Source organism: Epinephelus lanceolatus, chromosome 23 (assembly GCF_041903045.1).
Source record: "Epinephelus lanceolatus isolate andai-2023 chromosome 23, ASM4190304v1, whole genome shotgun sequence".
Classification (NCBI taxonomy): Eukaryota; Metazoa; Chordata; class Actinopteri; order Perciformes; family Serranidae; genus Epinephelus; species Epinephelus lanceolatus.
The window spans coordinates 20,230,339-20,242,686 of NC_135756.1; the positions used below are offsets into that span (position 1 = coordinate 20,230,339).

Consider the following 12,348-nt stretch of genomic DNA (forward strand, 5'->3'; position numbering starts at 1 on the left):
AGTCATTTAACGGAAAAGTGACACCGTATCACAATCGTTCAAGCCTCAATGTCTGATTTTCTTGCTTCCTTTCTCTCATCCAGATCCCCCAGATCAGCTACGCCTCCACAGCCCCAGAACTGAGCGACAACACTCGTTATGACTTCTTCTCCCGCGTGGTACCGCCGGACTCCTACCAGGCCCAGGCCATGATGGACATCGTCACGGCGATGGAGTGGAACTACGTGTCTACTCTAGCCTCAGAGGGCAACTATGGAGAGAGCGGCGTGGAGGCCTTCATCCAGATCTCCAGAGAAACTGGTAGGAGCTCAGAGTGTTATGATATATTGATGTTGGGTGGTTCGCACCTGCAGTGTAGACCGGTGGTCTTAAGTTTAAGGGTTAAGGTAGGGTCTGCGAACTCTCAGGAGTCAGTGAGAGACTCCTGTGAAGTTCTTAGTAAAATGATTAATACTGTCTTCATGAGACTGGCATTTTGTAATCCTAGGTTGCAGTTTTACCTGTTAAAAGTAGGGTTAGAATATTCTAACTCGTCAACGTAGCCCAACAGTTCTGCAGTGCTCTGTTGCTGGCCTTGGAGCTCCATGGCTGGCTTCCAGGCTTCAGGGCACGTCAGGGCACTTCTGCCTCTCGTTGAACCCGGTGTTGTCACCCAGATGTGCTCTCAGGTATGACATTTGCCACCGATGGATTTAATGTGAGTAGGTACACGATAATGCTGACATAATTTGGTCAGTACCCTTAAAGCTGCCGAGTTTGGTACCCAACCCTAATCTCAGCTCTAGGGGCAAAGACATTATCGAATCTTGGTCAATACAGTAGATCAAAAGATGTGCACTGGTGTTTTCTATACTGTAAAAACTCTGAGACTTTGTGGTGTGCATTTTAAGGAGAAAATGGTGAGCATTTACTTTTCCTTTAAGTGGTGTGTCATACTTTCACAGAAGCATTTGGTGGTGTTTATAGTTTGAATGGAGTTCAACGAGAGCTGAATGGAGGCCTACACTACCAATAAAAACTGTTAGGAAGCAAGTTTGCCATTTGTTTTCTGCCTGTTAGAATATAATAACTATGATATAGCTATTCATAGTGTACTTTTGGGTGTGATGCATGATCAGTGGCTTAAGCCTGTAATTTGGAGAGAGCAATAACAAGAACAGAGCGAAAACCTGTTGTTTAAATCTCTGGGGGGAACTCCGGGGAAAATTCACACTTGGGGTAAATTGCAGGCTGCAGATTGCAGGCTGTGGCGAGTGAGCGGAGATGGAGAGTTATCACAGCAAGCGTCTGATGAACAAGTGTGGTCTTTGCTTCCTTTATGCTTCTATATGTACATAGTTTTTAACAGTGCTATAGGCTGTTGGATAAGTGGAGTGGATAAGTGAATGTCAACGATATTTGCTGCCGGGGGTGTTGTGCTTTGGAATTGGCCGCACATGCTCCAAACATGCACAGGCGAGTGACAAAAGAAAGAATAAAGCATTATTAAGTGTTGAACACCATCTAATATGTTGGCATGTTCAATCTTTCATTTGATAAGGGCAAGAGAGATGAGAGTAAATTACAGTGGAGTAAATGGGAGTGACAGAAACAGAAAGGGAGAGAAACACAGAGAGACAGATCACTTGTCTGTTTTGATGTAAGACTTAAAAGCACGGTCCCTGTGGTCCTGAGAGCATCAAGTTTGGGTGAACGCTGCCTCAAATCAGTTTATGAAATCCTCCAAGTAATGTTGACAGATCAAAATGGTGTCGGTTTCCCTGTTTATGTCTCAAATGTTTATTGAAAACACATTGCGTTGGATGTCGACAAATATTTACCGACTGACAGGACTAAAGGCACGTAAATAATCCATTTGAGGGAGTATCAGTTGGGATCTTTCTATTTTTATTGCCCTCCGTTGAGCCTTTAACCCCCCCCTTCCCTCCATTGCTTTTTCGGGATGCGCTGATGTAGAGATGACAGCTCGGTGCGCGTCTGGGCTGCCGTCTATCGGTCCATCCCCGTCTCTGTGCGTGTTTGGAGCCGGCTCGCCTTGGGCTGTGTGCTGTGGCAGTCAGCACATAGATGTTTACTGTGGTGTCAGATCAGTGTGTGTGCCACTGTAAGGAGTAAAAGCAGTCCTCAGCAGTGTGTGTATCTGTGTTCTGGGAGTCAGCAGATAGTGCACTATCTTGCCTGATATATGTGTGTATGGGAGGGCTACATGCTGTGACAGCAGTCAGTCAGTTGTGTAGTCTGCGGCTCTGCAGATGTGAACAGAACTGAGAAGATGAAGGGATGGGAGAGAAGAATGTGACCGAAGAGGGAGAGTTCAGAGTGAGTGTGTGTGTGTGTGTATAGTTATGAATCAAGCTGTAGAGTGGGAGAAATAGAAGGGGAGACACAGAGAATAGAAGAAGAATGGGACAAGGAAGTGGGGACAGGGACAGAATAATGATAGGGGTCCTAATATAGATGCGCAGCACTCCCTGCCCCTGCAAACACACTCATACACAGATATATTCGAATGTACTCACACACACACACAAAGACATTCATATAGTGACACAGGTGGACGTCTTTAGACACACTTTCACACACACACACACACACACACGCGCGCAGAGCCACAGGGAATTTCTAGGTGATTATTTTGTGATTGCAGTGTAATGATTGCAGCTTACAAGGCACTCTGCATACTGATACCAAACATCCATATTAATTGGTGTGTAATTGTTCACTGATGATTCTTGACAATGTGTGAGCGCGTGCGTGGGAGTGCGTGCATATTAATCGCCAGAAAGTTCCAGAATAGATCCTCGAGTCTCGTTAGCGTGAGTCAGGAGGTTACAGGGCGTGTGTGTGCGAGGGTGCCAGCGCAAGTAACAAGACCACTTCGATTCCGCCTCAGTCACCCTGCACTCGTCTTGTTTCCTTTCTTATTTAACACATTGGAAAAAGTTCAATATTTACTTCTCCAATACAGCCTTTGAAACTGAATATGTCCTACTTATGCTTGCTGCTCCACAGCTGCTGTGTTTGCTCCACTCCCAAGAGGAGCTGTGTAGAAAATTCTGCACGACTAATTTTTCAGGCACGCGGCAGTCAGCAAAATCTTTTTTGTTTCAAAAGGACTGCTTTAGGGAAAACTTGAAATAACTTTGAGGTTACAGCAACGAAAGGATGCAAACCCTGGATATGCTGCTTCTGCTGAAGACTCCCACCTACAAATCATCGCTGAACTATACGATCGTCACCATTACTTCCTGTATTGAACATATTTTGCTTCAAAAGTCTCCTCATCCTGTGTAGATCCGGCAGTACAACTGTAAAACATGTTCGTTCAGCTGTGCTCACATCCTGAAATATATTCACCGTGACTTTTCCAGCGTATGCAGCCTGTGTGCTGTCACCCCAAGCCATGGCTTTCCAGTCATGCAGAACTAGTAACAGACACAGCTCAGTGAGCATTGGCCAAATGTGTTTACTCATCATTAGTAGCCATTCACAAACAGGATGCATAATGCAACGTTTTTTTTTTTTTTTTGCTTATGTACACAATAAACCCGAAGTAACTGCGTGATTAAAGGTTAATGAACAGATAATGCAAAGGCCAACTTGGGGGAGATTTGTCAGGGAGTGGTTTCAAAGGTCACGCAAGAAGGTAGTGTCCTTTTGTAGTGGTAAAGAGTGCACCACATCACATCCTACATCAAAGAGACCTCTTGAAACGGGTAATCTCTCTCTTTTCTACCAGTCCTTTGATTCCCTGAAGGTATTTTTTTTTTCAGCGTTCCTTTTTTCTCAGTGCAAAATCATATCTGGTAGTGTTTCACCATATTGTTCAGACAGTTGAAGCCCCACAAAAAAGGTGCTCAAGGATGGTCTCCCTACTCACTGCAGCTGTGGTCCTGTTAAAAGGCCCAAATCTGTTTTTTGAGTGTGGACATAGAAATCCAATTTTTACAATCTGGGGCACTTTCATACGTGGTCACTGGCCGATCACTGGCCATGTGAGCGCTGTGAGAGCGATCATATTAGAATCCATGTGTGTTCTTCCCATACATCCATTGCTTTTCCATGTCATATTTCACTGAGCAGGCACAGATCACCCTCCATACAGTGTCAGAGCGGTCCGTTGAAACTACAATAGGCTGTCATAACCGTACCTCAGCTGTTGTAGATCACCCCAGTCGTCAGCCAGTAGGGTCCGACTGCCTGATGCTCTCTGACAGCTTGCCTACATGCTGTGACAGTGTTGTCGTGAGGTGCTGACAGAGATATTGGAATGTAGCTGTGGATATCCTAAGGTTTAGAGGAACTGCTCCTTCGTGAAACCCTCCACATCGCTGCCCAACCACTCCTTATCCCACACCTCTTTGGCCACTCCTCATATGTGACATTATTGGTCACATATGAGGAGTTTCAGGGCAGAGATCTGCTCACACTGACGTCAGATATGGGTCTTATCAAACATGAATATGAGCAGTCTGGGCAGAAAGATTGAATCTGGGGAGATCATTGGAATTGAGCTTTAAGCACTGAAATGTGAATGTAGTCTATGCTACCCTGCTGCTCACCCACACTGTGGAAATCGCAGCATATGGTGCTGAATCTTGCCCCGACATGAGACTACAGCCTCCTATATCGAGCTGTGTTCGCAGCATATGGATCACTGTACTATAAAACAAGAGGTGGCAGCGTGCTTATTGAGGGAATCTTTTAAATCAAGTCACGGCCCTCTCTCCTTCCAGTACCCTTCCTCACCTCCCCGTGGAATGCATCTGGGATTAAAACTACCACATCTACATTCAGACACACTGCAGATGGAGGAGAGGATGTGGGATGTGTGTGTGCAAGCGTGTGTGTGTGTGTGTGTGTGTGTGTGGGAGAGAAGGAGAGTTTTTGTCAATGAGTGAGGCTGCGGGTGATTCTTTGGGTTAGGAAGTGAAGTGAAGGAGTGAGAGAAAGTGTGTGTGTGCGTGTGTGTGCGTGTGTGTGCGTGTGTGTGTGTGTGTGTGTGTGTGTGTGTGTGTGTGTGTGTGCTGAATTCACTGGCTCAGAACAGTCACCTCCCCCTGACACTGGCCGCTCCACAGACGCTCTGCGAGGCAGTAATGAAGAAAGGAAGAAAATGAGCAGGAGAAAAAGGGCAGAGAGAAAATAATTAAACGTTTATCTCCAGATTCATTTAATTAGTTCTCTGGCTCTAAACTAATCTCCTGCCTTTTTGCTTAGCTTTGCCTCTTTAGTTCGCTTTCAGTCCACTCTTGCCCTCCACAATGGAGTCGGCCCTCGTCATTATCGAAGTCTTGCTACCGGCTTATGTTGTTTTATTCAGACGAGAAGAATCATACTTTAATTGAAATGCATTGTGATGCATATTATACATAATATACATCTATTTATAAGCATGTACGCAGTATTTTCAGACCACACTTGGGTTGGAAAATCACTTAGCTTGCATTATAGAAATCATAGCATATATTATTATTCATGAGGACACTGAAATGAGTTAGTAACTCTTCTACACAGTTTCAGCACCATTCTTATAATATAATGATCTGGGGTAATGACTTTGATTATATTACATAAAACATGCATTATACATATAATGATTTATAATAGGGTTGTACTAAAAGAGCAGAGACCAAAAGACTGATATGTTTTACATGTTTTATGAGAAGTGAAATGTACTGCACTGTGATTACAGTGATTATATTGAACACAAGCTCTCTCACACATAGTCTAAACGCAGAGGGATCTGGGGGCTTGCTCCCCCGTGGAGATTTTCTTTTACATTTACAGCAGCTACACGCACTAGTTTTCAAGCCATTTAAGAATCAGGGTGCTCCCTAAGGACTAATCTCCCTGACGTGTAAATGGGAGCTTAAACTTAGACCATTTGACTCGTGTGGATGCGCACGTGTGTTTCTGCATGTGTGTGTTAAAAAGAGAGAGGAAGATGATGAGAGCCACTGGCCTTGCACCCCATTGACAACTACTTCTGTTTTCCTCTGGGTTGTTTTAATAATAAGTTTAACCAGCTGGTATTTCTGGTGTTAACTTGCATGGGACACAACTTTTAATCAACTAGACGACTAATCGTGCACACCCCTATTTGAGATAATAAAAATCTGAACATCATTTGGGGAAAATGTGCTAGTTGCCAAAGAAAATAATCATCCTGTGGAGCCTACATCCTATTTCTGCATCTGGTTGTTCTCCAGCTGTCGTCATAGTCAACAGATGTTGACAACTAATTTTTCACTCCTGTATAATGATATATAGTAAGGTTTCTGTTAAAGAGCTGGGACACAAAGAGTTCTCAAACGTGTCACAAGGTGATTATAGTGATATGTCAGGCACAAAGTTCTGTTAACACACACATGGCCACACAAAAAAAAAACCAGATAGATGCTCAAGAAGACGCTGTTCAAGGCACACAAACACACTTTTTCTAACTTGCATCCAACTGACGACGCATCTCCCTCGGGTCGATTTAGCTCTGCGTTTCTTGTCCTTGATTACACTTCCCTCACAACTTAAGACTGATACTATTCATCAACACACACGCAGACACACGCATGGGGAGCACAAACATCAACCCATCCATTTGTAACTAATTACGCTAGCCTTGGTTTTCATCTCAAGGTGAAGCCGTCTTTGTCGTCCTCATGAAAGGCCCAAAACTCTCAGTTGCTTGTAGACTTGTTTATGCTGTTGGTTTGTGGTTTGCAGTGTGCTCGTCCTTGTAAAAGTGAGCTCCCGTATTTCTTAAACCTTTAAATATGTATTTGTACATCCCTGTGTGTAATTTTGTCTATGATGAGTACACTGACTGTGCAGCGCTGTTGCTTGAAGTGAAACAATTCAGTATTTGCTTTTGTTGCTCTGTTGAAAGTAGTTATTGTGATTTTACTCTTAAATATAAATGATCTTGAAGAGATCATTAACATAAGTCTCCAGATTCTATTATAATCCCTCTTATGTTAGCCTTATGTTGCCAGTTTCTCACCTGGGTGGAACTGACAATATCTATTAGGAGTTAACAGCCCTCTGTGGATGGCATTAGTATTGCCAGAGGACATCTAGGGATGGTAATTATTACCCTGAGCAGCTCTGTGAATTTCATCCCATCCAGCCGAAATGGCCATTTTTAGCAATTCTCCCCAGCCGCCTCAATATTAAGTTCAACAGAAATTACTTTCTCTTATCCGGGAAACTCTGGGGTTGCCTGCGATTCTTTATCAACCTGTAAAACCACCACCGTATATTCAGCCATGTCTCAGTGATTACTAGTGGAGGGGAATTGAAGGCATAATTAGATTTGCCTCACGCAAAGCAGTTTTTGCTGACACGCAGTACATTACATAGCACATTCCAAGGCCCTTTAGCCAGACACATGAATTTGCCTCGTTTGAGCTGAATCATATTGGCAAGTTTAAGTCTCAGAGTTACATCGCAATACACACTACAGCCTGTATGTTTTTTTGTTTTTTTTTCATGGTGTTTTACCATGTTTAAGTGTGTGTTAGTGCCTGTACTGTATGTTTCTCTGTGCCATAAATTTGATGTATTGTGTCCATTTCAGCTTCAGTGGTTTTCTTGACAGAGGTGAGAACTCCTCATATTCCCTTATGACGGAGCAAGAGCGAGTGCTGGGCAGACAGACATACAGATAGCGAGAGAGAAATAGGGTTTTGGTGTGTGTGTGTGTGTGTGTGTGTGTGTGTGTGTGTGCGCGCGCGCATGTGTGTGTGAATATGTGTGTGTGTGTCCTCTTATTTACCGTCCCTATTTGGCCTCTTCGAGTCCACCAAGAGATCTGGGAGAGAAAAAAGCTCAGCCAGTTGCTGCTAAGCCCCAAAAGTAATTTCAGCAATATTACTGCACTGGTTGGTACACATAGGTGTGTGTGTGTGTGTGTGTGTGTGTGTGTGTGTGTGTGTGTGTGTGTGTGTGTGTGCTTGTGTGTGTGTGCTTGTGCGTGTGTGTGTGTGCGCACATGTCCTGGAATGTGTGTGTTTGTGAAGCTTATGTTGGCAAGGTGTATGTGTGTTTGCGCTGTGATTTCATCGATGCATATTTGTTTATGTGTGTATATAAGTGGGTTTTGTGTGTCGGTGTGTGTTTTTTGCCTGTGTGCTGTTTTGATGTGTGTGTGTGTGTGTGTTCTGTGTTTTTTGGGAAAAAGAATCTGCCTGCACAACTTAAAAGCACTTTCAAGCCTCTTCTCCGTTCTGCTCCAGTAATTTCAAGTTTTTCCCTTCCCTTCCTCATCTGTTTTTTTTTATTTTCATATACAGTACAGGCCAAAAGTTTGGACACACCTTCTCATTCAATGCGTTTTCTTTATTTTCATGACTATTTACATTGTAGATTCTCACTGAAGGCATCAAAACTATGAATGAACACATGTGGAGTTATGTACTTAACAAAAAAAGGTGAAATAACTGAAAACATGTTTTATATTCTAGTTTCTTCAAAATAGCCACCCTTTGCTCTGATTACTGCTTTGCACACTCTTGGCATTCTCTCCATGAGCTTCAAGAGGTAGTCACCTGAAATGGTTTCCACTTCACAGGTGTGCCTTATCAGGGTTAATTAGTGGAATTTCTTGCTTTATCAATGGGGTTGGGACCATCAGTTGCGTTGTGCAGAAGTCAGGTTAATACACAGCCGACAGTCCTATTGGACAACTGTTAAAATTCATATTATGGCAAGAACCAATCAGCTAACTAAAGAAAAACGAGTGGCCATCATTACTTTAAGAAATGAAGGTCAATCAGTCCGGAAAATTGCAAAAACTTTAAATGTGTCCCCAAGTGGAGTCGCAAAAACCATCAAGCGCTACAACGAAACTGGCACACATGAGGACCGACCCAGGAAAGGAAGACCAAGAGTCACCTCTGCTTCTGAGGATAAGTTCATCCGAGTCACCAGCCTCAGAAATTGCAAGTTAACAGCAGCTCAGATCAGAGACCAGATGAATGCCACACAGAGTTCTAGCAGCAGACCCATCTCTAGAACAACTGTTAAGAGGAGACTGCGCGAATCAGGCCTTCATGGTCAAATAGCTGCTAGGAAACCACTGCTAAGGAGAGGCAACAAGCAGAAGAGATTTGTTTGGGCCAAGAAACACAAGGAATGGACATTAGACCAGTGGAAATCTGTGCTTTGGTCTGATGAGTCCAAATTTGAGATCTTTGGTTCCAACCGCCGTGTCTTTGTGAGACGCAGAAAAGGTGAACGGATGGATTCCACATGCCTGGTTCCCACTGTGAAGCATGGAGGAGGAGGTGTGATGGTGTGGGGGTGTTTTGCTGGTGACACTGTTGGGGATTTATTCAAAATTGAAGGCACACTGAACCAGCATGGCTACCACAGCATCCTGCAGCGACATGCCATCCCATCCGGTTTGCGTTTAGTTGGACGATCATTTATTTTTCAACAGGACAATGACCCCAAACACACCTCCAGGCTGTGTAAGGGCTATTTGACCAAGAAGGAGAGTGATGGAGTGCTGTGGCAGATGACCTGGCCTCCACAGTCACCGGACCTGAACCCAATCGAGATGGTTTGGGGTGAGCTGGACCGCAGAGTGAAGGCAAAGGGGCCAACAAGTGCTAAACACCTCTGGGAACTCCTTCAAGACTGTTGGAAAACCATTTCAGGTGACTACCTCTTGAAGCTCATGGAGAGAATGCCAAGAGTGTGCAAAGCAGTAATCAGAGCAAAGGGTGGCTATTTTGAAGAAACTAGAATATAAAACATGTTTTCAGTTATTTCACCTTTTTTTGTTAAGTACATAACTCCACGTGTTCATTCATAGTTTTGATGCCTTCAGTGAGAATCTACAATGTAAATAGTCATGAAAATAAAGAAAACGCATTGAATGAGAAGGTGTGTCCAAACTTTTGGCCTGTACTGTATATATTTTTATTTTTATTTTTTATTTTTATTTCTTATTTTGTCTGCAGAAGGGCTCTGGGGTCACGGTTAAAATGAATGACAACAACGAATGTTGGCACAACACTGCCAAAAACCTCAAGGTGCTTTGCGAGTTCCATCCCAAAGCTCTGTCCCCAAAATACTTCCTCCCCTTGCAAAGGATGTTTTGGTAAACCAGACAAGATTTGAAATAACTTAGCATGCATGCATATATTGCATGCATATATTCAGAACAGTGTTAATTTCTTTACTGAAAACTATGATGAAAAATGTTAACGCCAACATCCTTTTTTTTCCATGATGAAGACAAAAAGTTTGGCGTGTGAAAATAGACATTTGACAGTAAAAAACTATGACAAAATGTATGATTTGTTATTAATTGATGATATGAGATGGGACTAAATGAGAAGAAAGGAAAACAGAATATGAGGATATTTCAGGAAATGTGTTAGAAAAATGTTGGAAACAAGTAGGTTGAGAAAGGCTGTGGTTGCAGTGAATTTCTAATGCTGTATGAGCGGTTTGAGATCAGACTGCATACAGGCTGGTAAAGTCCAGTACATAGTCGGTGCCAGCTTTGTGGTTTGATTGCTGTTTCACAGGCAGGTAGGAGGCTGTGTTGTGAGTTAACAGTCTGAACTCAGTGGTCTGACTGAAATGAAATCTGTGAGAGAACACAAGTTTAAACCTCCAGACTAAAACGCTGCAGATTTAGAAAGAATCCAGGCTGAAATAATAGTTATTTTTCTGCTTCTTCACAGTGAGATTGGTAAGACAGAGTTAACAGTGAACCTGAATACAGATCCTAGTTGTGGTCTCAAATGAGTTACTTGTGATGTTAAAATTTTCAAGACCATAAATAGAGATATATTTAGCAAATGATGATCAGTGAGTGTGTGCTTATCCTTTAAACCTGCCAAAAGCTCTGCTCGGAAATGTGTAGAAATGATTTGTAGTTGTAGAACAAAATGTCTAAATGAAATTCAACACTTAATACAACGTGCCACCTTGATTCTAATTTCTGATACCTGTATAAGCCTTATTGGATTAAAGAGAAAAAAAGATTTTTAATAAAAGTAATGACTTAAAAATGACAAAAAAAAAATACAAAACCCTCGTGGAATAAAATGTTATGAGTTGTTGATTAAAACTAAACTAAAACTAATGAGCATTTTTGTTTAAAAACTGAGACTAAATCAGAAATAGGCGTAAAATAAACACTAGTTTGGAGACATGCACATGGAAAGATGGGATAAAAAACTGAAGGAATAAAACTTGTGTTAAATGCTTCTCCACTGTAGAAAGTGTAGATATCACCAAATACTTTTAGCATGAAGAAATCACAGACAGGAAGAAGAAGAAGGTATCATGTAATGATAAGAAAGTGTATACACTGCACAAACACATTCTTACAATACATATAGATACAAGGATATATTCAGGGACAGACTCTAATTAAAGCTTGTATTTCATATCTTCACATCTCATTTAAATGCAATCCTCTTTCATTGCATCTGGTAAAAAGAGAAAAAAAAGAGTTTCACCATAATACAAACTGTCACTTGGGTGATTTTAGGAAAAGGCTTAGCGTAGCTTAGCGGCTTTAAGCTGGAAGCATCATTTGTAGGAAATTAGATTTACAGTCAGCGATCAAAGCATAATTTAACTTTGATGTTGTCGAAGTTGCCTCTCATGATCACTTCCAACCCATTGTATGTTGATGCAGAAATACTGAGAAAATTTGTCTCCGTGTTTTTACTCAGCAGACAGATGGAGGAACAAAAGCCATGAAACCAAATGTAATAACGATCTAAGACACTACAAACAGAGGAAAGTGTGATACTGTCATGTTGACTGTGGGATCACTTTGAAACCTGGTGCTGTTGTTTATTTGTACATGTCTTCACGTAAGAGGAACTGAAATCAATGAGAAACCTCGGATAATAATAGCCCATAAACATGTGCTCCTCACCCAAATTGGATCAGAAGGTGTGCCACACGGAAATTCAGCATCCAGAACTCAATGTGAAAGCTGTGAAATACTTAATTTGCACTAACGTATAAAAAGCTGTGACACAGAGAGCCAAAACCTGGTGAGCTAGAACGATGCCTGCAAGGCAATCTGGCAGGTAAGCAACCATAACCTCTCATCTTTCATTATTATTATTTGGGCTAGATCCTTCTGCATCGTATCACAAAGTGCACTAGTTCTGTCAGATCATTTAAGCCTCATTTAATCCCATTAAGCTCGTATATACAGTTCATCAAAGGGCTCTAATGAAGCTTAACAACTCTGAGAAGATCAGTGTGCAGGTACAGTATATGTTTAAATGGATGCTTTTTAAAGTTAGGCACAGTGACAACTGTAAGAAATGCTGTGTGCAGTTTTTGTTGAACTTTCAAAACAGATGA

At 42.2% G+C, this 12,348-nt stretch overlaps 1 protein-coding gene across 4 annotated transcripts in view; it reads left to right on the forward strand.

Moving 5' to 3' along the window:
* Positions 1–12,348, forward strand: part of grm8a (glutamate receptor, metabotropic 8a) — a 337,808-nt gene that overhangs the window by 125,111 nt on the left and 200,349 nt on the right. For all 4 annotated transcript variants that reach the window (XM_078165099.1, XM_033615178.2, XM_078165097.1 and 1 more), the window contains exon 4: positions 84–300. In XM_078165099.1, coding sequence (XP_078021225.1) covers positions 84–300 — 217 coding nt within the window. The remainder of the gene's footprint in view (positions 1–83; positions 301–12,348) is intronic.